The following is an 18,052-nucleotide window of genomic DNA, read 5'->3' on the forward strand; positions in this document are numbered from 1 at the left end:
AATATCTAACGCAGGCTTTCCAAGTAATAAAATATACTTCAACTGTTACACCCTTACACTTCAATTTATTCATTCTGTATTTTAAGTGATTATTTGCTAAAAACAAAGTTTATCAGTTTGAACATTAAATATCTCATCTATGTAGTGTATTCAATTAAATATAGGTTGAACATGATTTGCAAATCATTGTATTCTGTTTATATTTATGTTTAACACAACGTACCAACTTCATTGGAATTGGGGTTGTAATTAAGCCATTTAAAGTTTTCTGTGCTTTTATTCAGATCTACAAATAAAGTACGGGCAGCTGTGGTTCCGTTGGTATAGCTGGTCGTCCAGTGATCGAAGTGTTGACAGTTGGAATCCCGGCTCCGGCTGTCCGTTGGTAAAATGTCCTTGGGCAAGACGCTGAACCCTTAATTGCTTTGCATGGCAGCAGCCACCTATTTGCGTACTAATGTTTGTGAATTGGTGAATGTGCAAACATCTGTAAAAAGCTTAGGGGACCTTGATGGTGTATCTAAACGCTATGTATTAGTGCACTGATTTACATTACTAGTCAAAAGTTCGAACGCAGTTTCAAATTCAATATCATGAGAAAGTGTGTCTCAACATTTGTCTAGTTGTAATGTAATTCCAGCAATCATGAAAAGTGATAAACCATTTGTCAATGCTTTGCTTGTTCTGCTAATAAAGCAATACGAGAAAACATTCAACATAATGTATTGTTTGGTTCTTTACATTGTTTATTGTAAAAAAAAAAGATGCCTATAAAGTTAAACCAAAGCGGACAATTGTGAGTCTCTCTTTTTTCTTTTTTTTTTAATGGTCTATCATTTCTGTGTGATGGTGAACGAGTTCTGGTCTATGAGCTTTCCCACTCTCTCCTGTAGGGTCTGGACCACCTCAACCAGTATGAACACGTGTGTGTCATCCAGGTCCTTCAGGATGAACTTCTTCCCCAGGGCATTGGTCTCATCCAGGTACAGGAGGAACTGCTTCATGGCAGGGTCGCTTGGAAATGAAGGGCAAAGACATTTAAATATACCCAATAGCTCACAAAGACAGATATTCAGTCAGTGGTCTTTTTTACCATTCTACGAGGACACAAATGAAGAGCAAAGACACATTTAAATATCAACAACAGCTCACAAAGACAAATATACAGTCAGTGGTCCATTTACCATTCGACGAGGACACCTTTGTGCACGTTGACCATGTTGACTGGTGCTATTGAGACCTGTTATTGGAAAATCCAATTAAAAACTAGGCAACCGTGAACTGCCTGATGATTTAGTAGCCACAATGTTAACGTCTAGACTCCCGAGTTTAAAGCGGCGCCTACTGTGATATTCTCAAATTTTGCACACGACTAATGCGTTTGCACAGACATTAGGTATATTCAAAAAGATCGAACTTTACTAACCTGAAATGTCTTATTCGACGCTGTATGTGTGTCTCATTTTGATGACGATTACGGACAAGCTAGTGCGCACGCGCCTTAGCTGCTGCAATCCTGCGCATGCGTAGATCGGCTACCGGTGATTGCCGTCTTGTTTTACATCTGCGCATGCGCTAAATAATTTTAGTAAACGTCTCAACCCGCAGGTGTGTTCAATTTACATTAATACTCTACATCATTAATGGCTTACACGTTAAATCAGTTAATGTTTGAGTTAGGGGACACTGGGAAGTTATACAGATGAATATTAAACGTTTATATGTGCGGTTTTTGAAAATATCAAAAATAACGTTTTATAATTCCAGTTTTTGACTAAGCAATCGATAAAGAGCTGACTTGCAGTTAGCATGTGAGCTAGGCTAAACAATTGACCGTATATTGATAAATTCACATATTAAAATTGGATGGAAAAGACTTGCGACTCCAACTTAACACATTTTATTCTCATTATTTGTGGAATGTATGACTGCAAAATAATGAATATTAAAATGCATTTTACCAGTGCTATAAAGTTTTACATTAAATAGGTATTAACTAGTCGCATGAGAATATGCGTAAAAACAATAGGCAAATGAAATACTTAAATACTGAGTGGTAAGCCTGCAGAAAATGAAATACTTAAATACTGAGTGGTAAGCCTGCGTCATAGTTTAGAAAATACTTTATCATTTGTTAAATAAGCTGGAAGGTCTGAGTTGAGAAACATAAAATATTAGGTGCACATATTTTTAAGGTAATAATGGTCACCTTTAAAATGAGCTTTGAAATCCACTTGGCTTTGGTGAGAGATCAGCATCCAGTTCTAAACTATTACCACTGGGAACTCTTCACTGGTTTTTCATGTTATTGCTCATAATATGATCACAATATTCATGGCGATGAGAGTCGGGTATGATTCCAATGAGGGTGAGTAAGAGTTGTGGTTCAGGTGTGCCGTTGTTAAAATTGGTTGTCAGCGCCCGATGGTACTGTGCAGTGTTTCCTGGATGAACCGGAGGCTACGCTTGTACAAGAATGAGTCCTTCCTCTCTGGCTTGCAGATACTGAGATGATCCACGTCCACCTCGATTAGGTCCCCGATGCCAATATCTGGAACCACAACAAGGGCAAGCAAGGTGAGGTGGGGTCGTTAAGAAAAAAATGGCTTTTAAATTAGGTCTCTGGTGTGCTTGCCCACAATCAGATGCAAAATTAAACAAAGTAAATCTATTTGCTGTCCATTTTGGAAAATGTGTCTGTGAACAGGCTATTCAAAAATTTGGCAGATTTTGATAATAACCCCAACACTGGATTTTACAGCCATGACATGATCAGATAGGCTGGGTGAAGATTCAGAACCACTTTCAACCAATGGCCCGTAAAACAGTGTTTCCCAACTTTTATGGAGCCAAGACATTTGAAAAATCTCATGGCACACTACCACATGTTCATAAAGCATATACAGTTTACCTAAATAATGACTGATACACAGGTGATTGTACTTTCTGCCATCTAGTGGAAGAGCATTTAATTTTTCTGCTTGTCACTACACGTCGCTGGCATATATAGATGAACACAAAGATACATTATTAGAACTCAATTTTCAGACCAATGAAGTGAAATTGGATAACTTCCTGCGGCACAGCTGAGGATCTCTCCTAACACAATGTTCACTGGCACACTGGTTGGGAATTACTGCATTAAAACACTACACCAAAACCAGAGGTTAGCAGAACTGCACTGAGTTTTGATATACTATGATACATAGCTTAGGGTTAGTTTCTGATGAGCGGCACATACAGTACTTGATTCCCTGGTTAAATTGTCCACGCGGTGGGGTTTGGGGCATATTTGAGGACATGTCCGCTGCCTGCGCCACATACACAAATCCACACACTAATTGACTAATTTCACCAAGACAAGAGGGTTGTGAAAAGTGTGACAATTTTCAATCCTCAGGGTATTTTTTCTTGTGGTATTCACAGATATGACATTAAGACACCTTGGAGTTGGCTTAAATGTTTAAAAAAATTATAATTTATCAAATGCAAGATGGTGGTTCTTACTTGCAGATTGTGCTGGCACCACCAGTATCTTGACCATAGGACCAATGTTTGTGGGCAGAGTCTCTGCAAAGCTTAGCACCTTGATCTCTTTTTCTCTGGCCATTGTCAAGAAGTTCTCGTTCAAGTCACGCAGTGCTGGAGAGTCTAAAAATATTATGTTACGTGTCAAAAAAGAAAAATGTACTGTTTTACATTTAGGACCCCATAATTTATTATATTCACTGACCTCTGCAAAGTTCTCTGACTTCGATCGAGGGGAAAAGCAGATATCGGACGTTGACCGAGTATTCCGCCATGAAGGTGCCGTGATGAGGAACGCTGTAGAATAAAATACCCCTGGTGTTCTTGAACAGGTCCTTCATGTCTGGGTCTTCTGAGGCATCGATCAACATTTTTTTCACAAGCAGGCCTGACAGATAAAATGGATGACGGGTGAACGGAAGCAGTGTCGGGAAAGTAATGTATTGTAATCAAGTGTGATCTGGTTTTAGGTTGCGTAATTGGGTTCTTTGGGGTGGGTTAAAGTAGAAAATGACAATATCAAGAAGGGTGCAACTGCAACAGAGTGCATTGGCAGAATTGTTTATTTCGGGCGGTTTTGAATGATGAGTGTGTTCAGATTTGATCAAACGAAACCAGAGAATGAGAGAAATCACCAGAGATTGTTTTGACCTTCAAAGCCACTCGAGTGTGAACACATACAGTTGTAGGGTAGTTAGACTCCAGCATACCTCCCATACTGTGAGCTACCCAGACCACCGGCCGGTCTCCAACTCCCGCAATCTTGAGCTTTTTGAGCAGCTCTCGACTCCTGTAGGCCAAGGACTTCCTAAAGGGGAGACAAATACAGAGAGAATGAACTAGCAAATCATTTGGAACTACTTCATTTGCTTATATACTGGTCTGGGACATTTACTTACTCAGAACTAATGCGGGAATGTAAAGTGCTTTCACTATAGAACATGTATGGGTGAACAACATGCTGAGACTGACTGAATTCTGACCTCTGATTCTCAGCAGGACACTTGGCCATCCAGTCACTGAGGTGGCTGTCATATTCCACTGATAGCACCCTCAGATTTGGACAATCAGCGGCTAACCACGTCTGTCAATTAGAGGATATTAAGTTTTCACATTCATGTAAAGACTCGCCACACACGATCAACAGGACACAACCGATTTGGCTTTCTCACCTTTGGCCAGCACTCTGTGTAATCTTCCTCGCAGTCTTTGTCATTCCCGTCTTGTAACACACTTCTGTCCCTCTGACGCCACGTCTTAAAAGCGGCCCCCAGGATACCATGGATGAACAGAACATCTGCTTTGATTGGATGGCTGGAATTGAGCACAAAAAAAAAGTTGCTTTGGAAAACAACAACACAATAAGATATTTGAAAGAAGAAGCGAGAAGTGTTTTCCTACTTGCCACGTGTTTGCGGGTGGAGGATGTAAACGCCGTCTTGGTACTTCTCCTTCACCGTCTCCCTGTCCAAGTTGGCCAAGGCGCGTGCCGCGTGGGATGCCTCCATGACGTGGGGAGATTGCACCATCTCTGCCAGCACTGATAGCCACCCTGGGTGTCATTCCAAATGATTCCAAAATATTTAAATAATGAATAGCACTACTTCTTTGACGAGTAACAAATGCACGACGGTGCATTTATTCTACCTGACTGCACGATGGCCTGGTGAACTTGCTCGTTAAGCGCCAGGTTCCCGATGATTCGCACAATGTTCCTCTGTATATTCTTGGAGTCTCTACGGAGCTGATAAACCCTCTGCAGGAGCTGAAGGCCCCCGTTGGACACGATGTGGTCACAGTGGCTCCTGACCTGCAGGCGAGGCATGTGCTATGCTAATTCTTGGAGGGTTACATGACTTGAAGTGAAGGTTCTTTATTGGTACTAAATTACCTTGGAATGCTGTACTAGGGCCTGAAGGCAGAAGGACTCCACCTTCTCAGAGGGAACAGACGTGAGGCTCTGGGCATAAGGCAGGCCGTTGCCACCAAAACACCACAGGCCACCCTTCAGCACAACATTTGGAAAAGATGAGGATGAACAAGATTGGGCTACAACGCTCAGAGCTCTCTTTACCCGCTGCGCTGCTAACGCCCGAGTGCTCTCTCTGAGGGCAAGCGAGGTGAAGTACTGAACACATTTGTCCACCTCGGACTGCGGCAGGGAGGCGAGCAGCTGCCTCAGACCGTCCTCTGCTGAGAAACCCTGTCAAGCGGATGACAAATCTGACACAGAGATCCTGCAAAATGGATGCATCGGAGCTGTTAAAGAACATGAATCATTTGTACACATTTTCCTTTTATACAGTGAAAGAAGATATTGTGTCATCGGTCTGTGTTTTCACGCAGAGACTCGGCATCCTGTTCATCACAGAGTTGTTCATACTGGGGTCCAGGCACATACCTCGGATCAAAAGTTATCAACATCTGGATAAACCACTACATTTGCAACGTATAAATAGCCACTAAGGCTTTGGCAATGTTCAGCGCAATAAACTTTCTTGTCTTTCGGAACAGAACGTAAAAACTATTCCGCTCATGGTGTCCGTTTCTTAGCGGGAATTAAAGTCACCAGCTGCTTATTTTGCACATCAGGCACTAAGCATGGATAATTACAGAATTAAATTCAATTACATTTGGTGACGTTTCTTTCTATTAAACAGGTCATGACTATTTGGGATATAAACATTCCCAAAAATAATAATTTAAGGGTGCACATGATAGTTATGTTTAATTGGTGTTGGGCTTATGGGGCTTTCACACCGCACTTGTTTTGCGTGGCGTTTCCATGTAAACGCACTGATCAATTCAATTGAACGTATAAACAGAAATACATCTGGAAAAAGCAAACACAAATTTCAAGGTTAAAAATGATACGTGGCTCAAGAAAACATTGTCACGTGGCGCTTTCAGTTACCATCGTACTTAATGTTTTTCATTTGTTTTGTATTTATGGTCTGGAAGTGTTTTTCATACAAATGTATCATGTGAATATGACTATCACTGTCCTACGCTAACTCAGTAGTAGATTACAGTACATTCTGACTTGTGTACAAATTCGGGTTACATTGCTACGATGGGAACGGAACTACAGTTTATATTTTAACCCAGATGTAAAGGAAAACTAGAGAGAAGTTACGATAATATTTCATGGTGATACTTACATCATCGAGGTCAGGAAGTGCAGGCGGAGGGAGGAAGAATCTTAGGTCTGCTCGAGGAGTCCGAGCGAGGCCCACCGCAGTCCTCTGGTCTATCACCTGGGCCGCGGTCTGATACTGGTAGTCTGCAACATTGATAACATTGATCCATGTTATTAGATTGTGGTCCTTGTTGTTTAATATGACAACAATGCATGTTACTTTACCGTGCCAGTGGCAGTTGTCTGCCAGTTCCTGCACAGCCTGTAGTCTGAGTGCGCGATTGTCAGACTGCGTCCTCTTCAGCAGGATCCATAAGGCCACCTCGTGTGGGTCTGCATCCACATTACTTAGGCGCTCTAAAAAAAAAAAAAAAAAATGCAGTAAATGTAAAATAAGTGATGTTAAAAAAACAAATTAAAACTACATCTGACTCTACGCAGTCACGTGACTACATCTAGCCATTTACAAACCTTGTGGCAAATTTTGTGTCATCCAATGGGCAGCTGATTTTTAAAAGATACAAGTCAATGTATTGAGCATCTTGATAGATTACACTTCAGTTAATAGGCTCTTTAACTCGAGTATTCATCTGCAGAAGCAATAATAGTCATGATCCACAAATACAACCACACAATTCAGTACTCTGGTGCCATGCTGTCATTTTGACTGAAACCGTCAGAGCGGTGTTGATTTATATTAATTATATAGTATTGTGGATAGATTTTACAGTAGTGCACTGCCTCATACTGAGCTTGTTGTAATATACACACATTTGTAAAGATTTGTTTCTTTCTTTCAATGAAGTGCTTGTATGGGATCTCATTTGATAGTACTGTAAAGGTAACGTAGTAGCTGTTGAGTGAATATGACAGAACAGGATGCAGATGTGAAAGGCAGGTGCTTCCTTTGGCCCTGACTCAAAGAATTGTTGAAATGTTCCTTTTCTCATTATTAATATTCATAAAGAATCCTTCAGTGTTTCTTACCATCTAATGATCGCAAAAGAAGCCGCGAAGAGAGTTCGAGAAAGCGCCTTGCTGCTTTGTGAAGTTCCCTCCTTGTCTTCTGTGTAATCCCTGCAAAATCCCCCCCCCCCCCCAAAAAAAGAGGTCACTTTTATGAAAATGTTGTGATTCTTAACTTTTATTTATGATAATTGCCAGCTCGTAAGTGATGAGAGAGGGTAGTCTCACTTCCTTTGAGTGTACTTTGACCAGGGGAAATGAGAGAACAGGCTGGAAATACAGTTGGAGAGGAAGTGATCATAGAATACGTCACTAAACACCTGGGTAAACTGTGGATCAACTTTGTGCTCATGGCAAGGGAAAAAAAAGAAATAAAATCAAGCCTGTCAGCATTTTTTCCAGGTGCATTTCCTTTCCATTTTAAGATCATTCCTAGGGATGGTGAGTATGGTTTCGTTTTTAAAGTTCAAACTCTACCTGCAGCGAGGTTCTCCTTTTCATCAGAGGGACTGGCTTGTAGGTAGATGTAAGACTTGTACTTCTCCTGACGAATCACGCTGGTGTCGATGGTCACCGCCTTGTCCAAGGCCACCACCTCGTACGTGATGAAAAGGCAGCCTCTGTAAAAGTGGAAACACATCAGACACAAACCTCCAAGAATCAGGCGATTTCCCTAGACAAACGACTTACCCGAACACCACTGCTCCTGTCACCTTAGCAACCTTCCCTAGAAAAAATAAATGGTTGTCTAAAGCCAGGGTGTTTTATTATACAGATTTTGAAGTACCAGTCTAAAACTCAAAAGATCATAGGAAGTGATGTTTGGGATCCACAACTCACTGAAATCTCTCCACCGTAGCACCTTGGTCACACCAGGCAACCCGGCCCTGCTCAGTCTCCTGCATGGGATCAAGCGCAGTGCAGTCGCAGACATCCTCTCCACTTGCTTGGACCACCAGGAGGTGCCGGTAACAAAAACAAAAACAAACACACACACACACACACACACAGACGGCACATAAGCCAACTCAGCAACACGGACGTGTCATTCCGGGGACTATGGAGCATGTAGCCTTTGTTCTGTGAAAGCACTGAGCCTTTATACGTTAACTCGTAAATGTAAATTTACAGGATTTGACGATGAGGTCGTAATGAGGAAATATACGAAGAGCAGTATTTATAGCTTGACTTCATCAGGTTAACACGGGTTCGACAAGTTAATATTTCACTGTTCAAACGAGCCTGCATTCACACACACGAAGCTAAACTTCAACCCTGCTGACAGCGACCTTTAAACTGACTAGGCGTCTGCAGTCGACTTGTGTGTACACAGGTTTGTTCACGAGGCGCAGTGAGACTGTTCCACTGGTAGTGTCACACTGCGAAACTAACCCACGTATCGGCTGATTAGTTTTGTAAATAGTCAACGAGTTTTAGCCAGCTGATGCGGGGCTCCTGGAGTTGCAAAATGTGTCGCACAAATAATACGTCACCGCTGGAAACGCCTCTCACGTGAATTCATGTACTTTCTAAAAATATCTTCAGCGACTCTACCTGAAAATAAATAAATGTATATTTACATTGTATTAGTAAAAAAATAAATAAATATATAAATATTTCAAAGTTTATTCTTTCGTGTACGTGATGATATGGTATGTCAATTAATACATTTATTACATTAATTTAACAAAGTTATAAACAGAGTAAATGATCAAAATTGGCAAAACTGTTTATTAAATACCATTACATAAACATGGCAGGCAAGTTTCTATACAAATAATATAAGTACATTCATGGACTTGCTTTGACCAACATTTCTACATGTAAACAACATTCTCATTGTTAAAGTCAAATGGATATTATTTTTTTGTAAGGCAACAATCTTTATGTCGAAGACATCTTATATAGAAGCAAAATATAAATTTCACGTGAATGGTCCCTTCCATGTAGTGGTTTGTGGTCATACAAATCAAATATAATTTTAGAAATAAGTTTTTAAAAGTTCCAGAGAGCCGTCTGGTCCTTTCGGCCTAGGTATGCGTCTCCTGATAGGCCCTAATAATGCTCTCGTAAGCCGGAGGAGGGGTTTGTGTAGCCTGGAAACCCCGAACGCTGTCCCCCCAAAAGGATTGGGGTCTGGGCCGGGTTGCGGCTGCGTGAGCTGATCCGGCGGCGGTCGTCAACATAGGCGTGCGAGGCAGCGACGTCTGGCTCCCTGCCTCCGCCTCCCTGGCTATCTGGCTACAGTGGAGGAGAGGGTGGAAGGTGGATGCCCTGAAGCTCGAATTGTGCCCCAACGGGTCGAGGGGATCCGGGGTGGAGGTCTGACGGTGGAAGGTGAAAGCGGCGCTGACCAGGCTGTTGTTGCTCCGCCGGTCGTGGTTGTTGTTGCAGCTGCTGCGGTTGAAGCCCGGGTGGTTTCGAGGCGAGGTGCGAGGTTGGCGAGGAAGGGGGCTGCTGGTGATGCGGGCAGAGCCTGCTCTGCGGCGGGAAAACCAGGTCAGGATTACGTAGACCACGGCCCCCAAAACCAGGCCCACCGCCACGGAAACGCTAAAAGCTATGATCAGGGGGACTGGAAAAGAAGACATCGTTTAGATCAGGGGTGGGCAGTTTTGTGCTCCAGGGCCACGTTTGAGTTTTAAAAGGGACAGGTCATCATGTGTTTGTAAAATATGTAATAAACATATGTTCAATAAACCGAACATGGATGTTTTTGGAATGTGGGAGGAAGCCGTAGTATCCAGAGAAACCACAAACAAAACTCGCAGCAAACATTCAAACTCCACGCAGGAACGTTGGAGCCGATATTCAAACCCCAAACCTCAGAAATGTGAGGCAAACTTGCTCAGCACTATTCCACTCAGCTGCCGTTTAAAAATTATTGTTATTTTTTTGCACCTCTTCTTCAGTTCTTTCTGTCCAACAATCACTCTTTCCTCTCCACAACATGATTTATTAGCACTTTATTTTTCAGAACCACTTTGAAAGAAGAAGGGAGTCTTTCACCACTACTTCAGTTTCTCACCTTTGCCTGAAGAGGCACAGATTTTAATCACAATCCAGGATTATTTGTCTGGCAAAGCCTGCAAAGTTCTGCGCTGTTAAACAAGCAAGAAGACTGTTGATTTCTGTTTGGAGACACCTGACCTAAATTCTTCACAACTTCAGCCATTGCTACTTTATCTCAAAGCAGACTTTCATCTGCTTTTCAACAACATTCCTTCGAAGATGGCTGAATTTGGTGAGGTCAAAGCCACTCCATGGCATCCGTTCTGTAAGCATCCATCCATTCATCCATTTTCTATCACGCGCGTCCTCATTAGGGTTGTGGGTCAGTTGGAGCCAACCCAGCTAATTACACCCTGTACCTGTTGGCCAGTTAATCACAGGGCACATAGAGTAGAGTCAAACAAGCATTAAGACACACGTTCACAGCTATGGATAATCGAGAGCCTTCAATTACAGTAACATGTATGTTATTGGAAAGTGGGCGTGATTTCTGTATTATTTCAGCTATTATTTAACATAGCAGAGCAAGAACACTATTGATTTTAAATGCTTCCCGGCAAAATCCTTAAAAAGCCAAGGCGCAGCTGTCAAACTGGTGGCCCGGAGCCCAGATCCGCCCCGCAACATAATTGTATGTGGCCCGCGAAAGCAAAGCATGTGTGTCGACTTCATGTTTCTTGTGAAAATACCAAAATTGGTGTCTTTACTTGTATAAGGTTGAGATATTGCAAGCATTTTATGTTACCGATCACCTTTTTGAAATAAATGTAATAATAGTTGAACATTTTTTATTGGCTTCTGATTTTAAAACTACTTATCCATCAATTTGTTGTGTATATGTCATTATATGAGACAATATTTTATATGTGTTCACAGTCATAACAGCCCTCTGAGAGAAGCCATAACCACAATGTGGCCTGTGACAAAAATGAGTTTGACACCCCTGAATTCTAAGGAATTGTTTGCTCAGGATTGAAGTTGATTTGAAATAATATGCCGTGCTCTGTGGATGAAGCTTGACAATGTCCATCCATTCATTTTCTACACCGGTAACCAGAGTTCGGAAATAACATTGTCTAATTATTTTATATTCAAATGCTCGAACACATTTTGGTCCACAGTGTAAAATTTGTGCTCAATTTAAAAGTTCTGCATCTTTCTGTGCAACATCCACACTAAGTGTGCACATTTTAGTAGTTTACTCTTTAAGTGCATGGAAATCATGAGCCCCGATAATAGACCCCAAACTCTAATCTAAGCTGAAACTATACACTCTGTATAAAACCATATATTTTTATCATATTGAGGGTTATCATAGGGAGACGACAACAAACTTTTTTCCTATTGCCTCTTCACTTTACAGACACTCATCTTGGAGATGGGAGAAAGAACGCGGCGGTTAAATCTTTGCTGGATGTCTGCCATAAACAACACATCAATTTCCTCTCCATACACTTCACCATTTACTTTAAAAAGTACCTTAAAGTTACATTTTGTCAGGTTATTCATGGTTGTACTACATCGTATACTTTAAATGGTATTACTATATTCCAGTTGGAATTCCCGGGAGAGGAGCATTGGCAATTAGCACGTAATATGATAAGGAAATTTAGTAGAAACTCACCAGCATCAAAAGACTGAAGAATTTCCATGAAGAGATTAGTATTGTTCACAGCCATGAGTTTGCCTGTGTTGTCATCAGACGACAAAAAAAAAAAAACGAGGACCTCTCCTCTTTCCCTCTCTGCTTGCCTCTTTTTACATACACTAATGGATTTTCCTGTCTTTCTGCAGTCCTTCTTTCCTGTTCTTCTCTCCTCCCCTCTCTCTCGCCCTCTCTCTCTCTCCTCCCCTCTTTCTGGCTAGCTTTCTCTCTGCGTGTGTGTCAGCCTCTCCCTCAGCTCAGAGGACTGGCGGCTAAACTCTGGCCCTGGTCTTGTTTATGGAAGTGTGGAAAAATAGAAAAAAACAACGCTGTCACATTTCCTGCTTTGCCCCTGAAACGAGCTCCAGGAGAGGCTTATCTTTTCTGGACAGAGATCCTGGCGTTGTGGAGAGGGAGTGTTGCTTTTCCTCACTTCCTCTACCATCATTTCCTTCAGGTTGATAAGTGTCACTGCGAATAAGTAAGCCAGCCGGTAGTCCCTTACCCTCAATACTTGATCTAATACAGTACTCGGTAGTGACTTTTAAAGCGTCTTTTAACTTTCCTCATCCAAATGTCTCATACTTTCCACACAGTGTGCCAGGTCAGTGGTCGTCTGGCCCTTTCTGCCAGTAAAAACATTTACTTTGATAAACCTGACATAGAACTCCACGAATTTAAGAGTGTTTTAAATCAGTAGGTGACAAGTCATCATTGATACCAGCATAGGCAGCGCTGTGTGTAATCCCCTCCAGCTGAAATCTATCAGGACAAACACAAGGGAACATGTTTGTCATCATGTTGGAATGAAGCTAATATTGCAACGAGCACAATATTAATGTCCAACACACAGAACAATTTCCTTTAAAAAAAATGCAGTCTAAAACCTTAAACAAATGTGTTGTTAATAGTCAAGAAGGGGACATTTCTCATTAGTGCTGGATCAATTTACTTTTTATGCTAATGCTCACTGAGATGGAAATGATTTTTCTTCATAAAATATGTTCTCATATAGTTTATGGATGCTGAAACTGTAAGTGTGAGTTTGCAATAATAATAATAATAATAAAAAGTGTGTGCCCAGCCCGCTATGAGTGTGCCTGCGAGTGCGCAAGAAAGGTTTGACACCTCTCAAGTCACACCTTCTGTCACAGATAGGTTGTTTTGCCTCAGGCGCTGTGGTTTATGGCAAATCCAATTAGAGGCACAAGATGAGGAGGAAGAAAAGTCAGTGTTGATTCCTTCTGTTTCAATCCAGTAGCTGGTGTAATAGTCCATCAAATACTGCATACACTTACACTTATAGTTTGTTTCATTCAATTCTTTCCTATATATACAATATTAGAAAGCTTTTGTTATTTTGTTAGTAATATAACTCCAGGGTGTCTAACATTATTAACAATAAAGTAACGCTGCCATTGCGTGTAGAAATACAAATTTGAAGCATCTTAATCCATATGTATAATGTGGGCGATCACACACATCCATCCATCCATTTCCTGAACCGCTTATTCTCAAGCGGGACGCGGTAGTGCTGGAGCCTATCCCAGCTAACTTTGGGCAGGAGGTGGGGCAAACTGGTTGCCAGCCAATAGAAACAAACAACCATTCGCACTCACATTCACACCTACGGACAATTTTAGAGTATTCAATTAACCTACCATGCATGTTTTGGGGATGTGGTTGGAAACCGGAGTACCGGGAGGAAACCCACGCAGGCACGGGGAGAACGTGCAAACTCCACACAGGTGAGGCTGGGATTTGAACCCCGGTCCTCATAACTGTGAGGCAGATGCGCTAACCAGTCGTCCACCGTGACGCCTGATCAAACACATAACGAGTAAAAAACTAAATAAATCAGCAAGTGTGTTTTTCATGGTTTTATTGCGTGCGATGTATTTAAGATGACCAACTCAGCCAGTGCACCATTATAATGATATCTGTCGCAGTACCAAGTACTGTACCATGGGCACTTGCCAGAAAATACAAGGAAGAAGTAAGTGTAACAGTCGAAAAAATAAAACAAGCCAGGCTAACACTTAGCTTGTCTGGTAACTACTTTAGTCTGGTAACTACTTTTGTCCTTGTAAATTCTATTGTGACACAAACACGCCACACAACCAGGTGCTCCTTTATTTGTGTCCGGCAAGGCCCAACTCAGGGTTGACCACACATATAAAGATTTGCCATCGTAAATATTGACCAGGTTTAGTAATTACGATCGTCGGCCTTGAATGTTTGCCCAACCCACACCACAGGATAAAAGCTCTCAACAGTCTTTTAGAAACATCGGCTAATCGGAGGGGAAGAAACAAAATGCTCAAATACAGCCCGATTATTGGTGTGTTATTGGTCAGCCAATTAGTGCACTCCATTTTGCCTCAATTGATTCAAGATTCGATTTATTAACAATCAATTCACATAATCAACTGAAGTCTCAATAATGACGATAATCATGTCAAAGAAACACTCGCTGGCCACAACATTAGGTACACCCAAATGCAGTCCATTAGTTCGCATACGGGCGGCACGGTGGACGACTGGTTAGAGCGTCAGCCTCACAGTTCTGAGGATCCGGGTTCAATCCCTGGCCCCACCTGTGTGGAGTTTGCATGTTCTCCCCGTGCCTGCGTGGGTTTTCTCCGGGCACTCCGGTTTCCTCCCACATCCCAAAAACATGCATTAATTGGAGACTCTAAAATTGCCCGTAGATGTGACTGTGAGTGCAAATGGTTGTTTGTTTCTATGTGCCCTGCGATTGGCTGGCAACCAGTTCAGGGTGTACCCCGCCTCCTGCCCAATGACAGCTGGGATAGGCTCCAGCACGCCCGCGACCCTAGTGAGGAGAAGCGGCTCAGAAAATGGATGGATGGATAGTTCTCATACGGTTTGAGGCCAGCATCTGTCTCTTTGGCATCGAGTCAATTTCAGCACACAACTTTCTTACAAGCGTCCACAAATTGCTGAGCACGCAGGAGGGGGGGATTAACACAGCAGCCATCTCGCTCTTAGCTCTGCATAAGCGTTTATTTGATAAGCAAACAACGGTGTGATGTTGGTGTGCCACAGGAGGTAAAACTCCTTGCGTTGACCCTTTGTTTGATTTCACCTCTGCTGCAGTGGCAAATCCTTTCTCCTTGGCTGCATCTGCCTGCTCCTGAGGGGTCGCTACACTAGAGGTCACCCTGAGCCAGGCTGCATAGGAATGAGGGACTCAAGCGCCCCGCGGGGCCCTGCTGCAGCGGTATATACACCCTCTGATCAAATACATCACTTCTCATTTCACCATGACAACCAACCAACAGAATGACATTTGTCATCATTTTATTTACATACACATACATGCATTTCACTTGTTACTGTACCATGAGAACTCAAATTTCAAATACTTTTTTTTAGTCAAATACTATTACATTTTAGTCCATGTTGTTCCCACAATGTAAAATTCACACATTTTATGTATGTTAAAAGGATCCAAACAAGGAACCATTGGTAACTATTAAATGTTTTTTTTTTTTTTTTTTTTTTTACAGTTTAAACAGGAAGGCACTCCAGAGACCCATTTATAATCAAGCCATTCAAAGTTACGTTTTCCATAATATGTCCCCTGTTAAGTAGTGAAACCATGTGATTTCTCCAAGACAATCACTGAAATAATGTACTGATTTATAATTGAAAAATCTGTACATGAATTCCCTGCTATATCGCTGCTCACCTATCATGGTCCCACTATATAGCAGATTATTCTAGTCAACATACTTTTGAATGTATATTGAAATAGTTTTTCAATTTGTTTTAAATTTTTGGCCGTGTTCAAATTAAACACTCATTAAAAAAACGGATACATTTCTTACAGTGGAACCCAAATGCAGCCAACGCTACGTGGCACCTGATTGGTCCTCATGCCACGGAACAAGCAACATCCTCTTTGGTTGGACAGCAGATGGCGGCGCATCCCAACCAGGAAGCGGTCCTGCCTGGCACACTTACATCATCATCAGCAGCAGCAGCAGCAGCAGCAGGAGGAGGAGGAGCTCCTCTGAGTCTTGAGTTTCTGCAACAGGGATGAACTGAACAGAAACAACATCCTGACACACAACTAAAAAACATATCTGCATGTCGGTTAGTGCGATGATGCCCAGTTGAGAGACGACGCGGGCACCAGGAGGACGAGAGAGATGGCGTCACTGCACCGCTACAGAGACTCTCCTCGTGACATTGCCAATGTGATGCAGAAGCTGCAAGGTAGGCGTTAATTGCTTACTCACAGCGCTCCTCTGTCTCACCACTTGCGGCACGTTTGGAGGTGACCTGCTTCATTGCCGTGACACAGCAGAAAAGCAAAGATGCTGACTCGAAATGCACCTCATTTTCTGCACTGATTTTTGTTGTTGTTGCTCATCGACAAATATGAGTTTTATTTTAGGCATGAGGACTGAATATTTTGCGGTGGTATTCAGGCATACTCTGACTCACAGTCAGTCACTATCTTTAGTTTTGCATCAGCTTCAGTGGAAGGTCAACTTTTGTACACTTTGGCTGATATCATGGCAAAACGGATAAAAATTGAGGGTATTTGAGAATTTGAAATTGAGTATATGACAGATTGTACACACCTTTACTCTTGTGTGGAAGCCTGACTCATATATTGGACTGCAATGTGTTCTCACATTAATTTATCTTATGTTCATAGCAGGAACATTTCAACTCAAACACTGCATATTGAAAATATAAGCAAACGAAACCACATATTTAAAAACTTAAAAAGTGACCTATAACAATGTAACTGAAAAACATTTTCAAAAAAAAAATTTATTTAAAAAAATATAATGTAATTATGACAAAATTATGGAAAGAAATATGATAGTCACCTTTTAATAAAATGACCAAATCATTTTTTGACTAAAATAAATTTTCTTTTGGATTTGACGAAATTAGCACTCTTGATTGTTTGATTGATTGCTACATATTGGAATTCCCACGGATATGATGGAATCTCCTAAGTGTAAAACGTGTTCATTTTGTGATTGTTGACTACCAAGTTAGTGTAATTTCAACACAATTTGTAATAATGTGAAGTGATGAAGTTTGTTCGGGCTCAAAACACCTTTAATGTCATACATGTGTAAAGAGAAGTAACAACTCAGTGATACTGTCACCAAGTGGCACTTTACAGGTATTCCTTGAATTAATGTAATATACATGTATGGGATTGTTTGAGGCGGCACGGTGGCCGACTGGTTAGAGCGTCAGCCTCACAGTTCTGTGGACCTGGGTTCAATCCCCGGCCCCGCCTGTGTGGAGTTTGCATGTTCTCCCCGTGCCTGCGTGGGTTTTCTCCGGGCACTCCGGTTTCCTCCCACATCCCAAAAACATGCATTAATTGGAGACTCTAAATTGCCTGTAGGTGTGACTGTGAGTGCGAATGGTTGTTTGTTTGTATGAGCCCTGCGATTGGCTGGCAACCAGTTCAGGGTGTACCCTTCCTCCTGCCGGATGACAGCTGGGATAGGCTCCAGCACACCCGCGACCCTAGTGAGGAGAAGCGGCTCAGAAAATGGATGGATGGGATTGTTTGAAGTCCATGTTTTGTTTGACTTTTGAGGCATATTTTGACAGAAAATTGGTTTAGCTTGTATCATACTTTTTTGTTTTGTTTTGTGCTAGAATCTAGTGTTATGCACTAGAATCTCTTTGAGAGCCTCCAATGCTTAGTAGAATCTCTCCATGTGTCCGATCAGATTTGATGACGCAAAATGAGC

General features: G+C 41.9%; 3 protein-coding genes across 5 annotated transcripts in view; 1 reads left to right on the forward strand and 2 right to left on the reverse strand.

The window, feature by feature from the left end:
* Positions 1-723: 723 nt before the first annotated feature.
* Positions 724-2,299, reverse strand: gtf2h5 (general transcription factor IIH, polypeptide 5). 2 transcript variants are annotated; one of them, XM_061703940.1, is made up of 3 exons: positions 2,210-2,299; positions 1,185-1,240; positions 724-1,014 (listed from the first exon to the last, which is right to left on the reverse strand). In XM_061703940.1, exons 2-3 carry the CDS (start codon positions 1,217-1,219, stop codon positions 834-836), a joined length of 216 nt encoding a protein of 71 aa, XP_061559924.1. In that variant the 5' UTR covers positions 1,220-1,240; positions 2,210-2,299; the 3' UTR covers positions 724-833. The 2 variants fall into 2 exon arrangements, with proteins under 2 accessions (XP_061559924.1, XP_061559923.1); XM_061703939.1 differs by lacking the exon at positions 2,210-2,299 and adding an exon at positions 1,427-1,812.
* Positions 1,885-12,338, reverse strand: serac1 (serine active site containing 1). 2 transcript variants are annotated; one of them, XM_061703934.1, is made up of 17 exons: positions 12,270-12,338; positions 8,474-8,579; positions 8,324-8,360; positions 8,111-8,253; positions 7,655-7,744; positions 6,893-7,024; positions 6,690-6,811; positions 5,603-5,731; positions 5,420-5,533; positions 5,176-5,338; positions 4,930-5,080; positions 4,701-4,842; positions 4,512-4,612; positions 4,239-4,336; positions 3,734-3,916; positions 3,508-3,651; positions 1,885-2,551 (listed from the first exon to the last, which is right to left on the reverse strand). In XM_061703934.1, exons 1-17 carry the CDS (start codon positions 12,273-12,275, stop codon positions 2,415-2,417), a joined length of 1,998 nt encoding a protein of 665 aa, XP_061559918.1. In that variant the 5' UTR covers positions 12,276-12,338; the 3' UTR covers positions 1,885-2,414. The 2 variants fall into 2 exon arrangements, with proteins under 2 accessions (XP_061559918.1, XP_061559919.1); XM_061703935.1 differs by lacking the exon at positions 12,270-12,338 and adding an exon at positions 8,923-9,034.
* Positions 12,339-16,345: 4,007 nt separating this feature from the next.
* The window catches only part of syne1a (spectrin repeat containing, nuclear envelope 1a), a 141,143-nt gene continuing 139,436 nt past the window's right edge, over positions 16,346-18,052 (forward strand). The window contains exon 1 of the mRNA XM_061703709.1: positions 16,346-16,535. Coding sequence (XP_061559693.1) covers positions 16,469-16,535 — 67 coding nt within the window. The 5' untranslated portion in view covers positions 16,346-16,468. The remainder of the gene's footprint in view (positions 16,536-18,052) is intronic.

This window comes from Phycodurus eques, chromosome 18 (assembly GCF_024500275.1).
Source record: "Phycodurus eques isolate BA_2022a chromosome 18, UOR_Pequ_1.1, whole genome shotgun sequence".
Lineage (NCBI taxonomy): Eukaryota > Metazoa > Chordata > Actinopteri > Syngnathiformes > Syngnathidae > Phycodurus > Phycodurus eques.

What these genes read in the sequence shown, in the direction of transcription:
- serac1 (XM_061703934.1), bottom strand. An exon ending in TCTTTTGCGATCATTAGATG is followed by an intron (nt 7,025 to 7,654) that starts GTAAGAAACACT and finishes TTTTTTTTTTAG; the next exon opens with AGCGCCTAAGTAATGTGGAT. An exon ending in GGTGCCAGCACAATCTGCAA is followed by an intron (nt 2,552 to 3,507) that starts GTAAGAACCACC and finishes TTGTGGTTCCAG; the next exon opens with ATATTGGCATCGGGGACCTA.
- gtf2h5 (XM_061703940.1), bottom strand. Translation starts at nt 1,219, where the DNA reads ATGGTCAACGTGCACAAAGGTGTCCTCGTCGAATG. An exon ending in AAAGGTGTCCTCGTCGAATG is followed by an intron (nt 1,015 to 1,184) that starts GTAAATGGACCA and finishes TTCATTTCCAAG; the next exon opens with CGACCCTGCCATGAAGCAGT.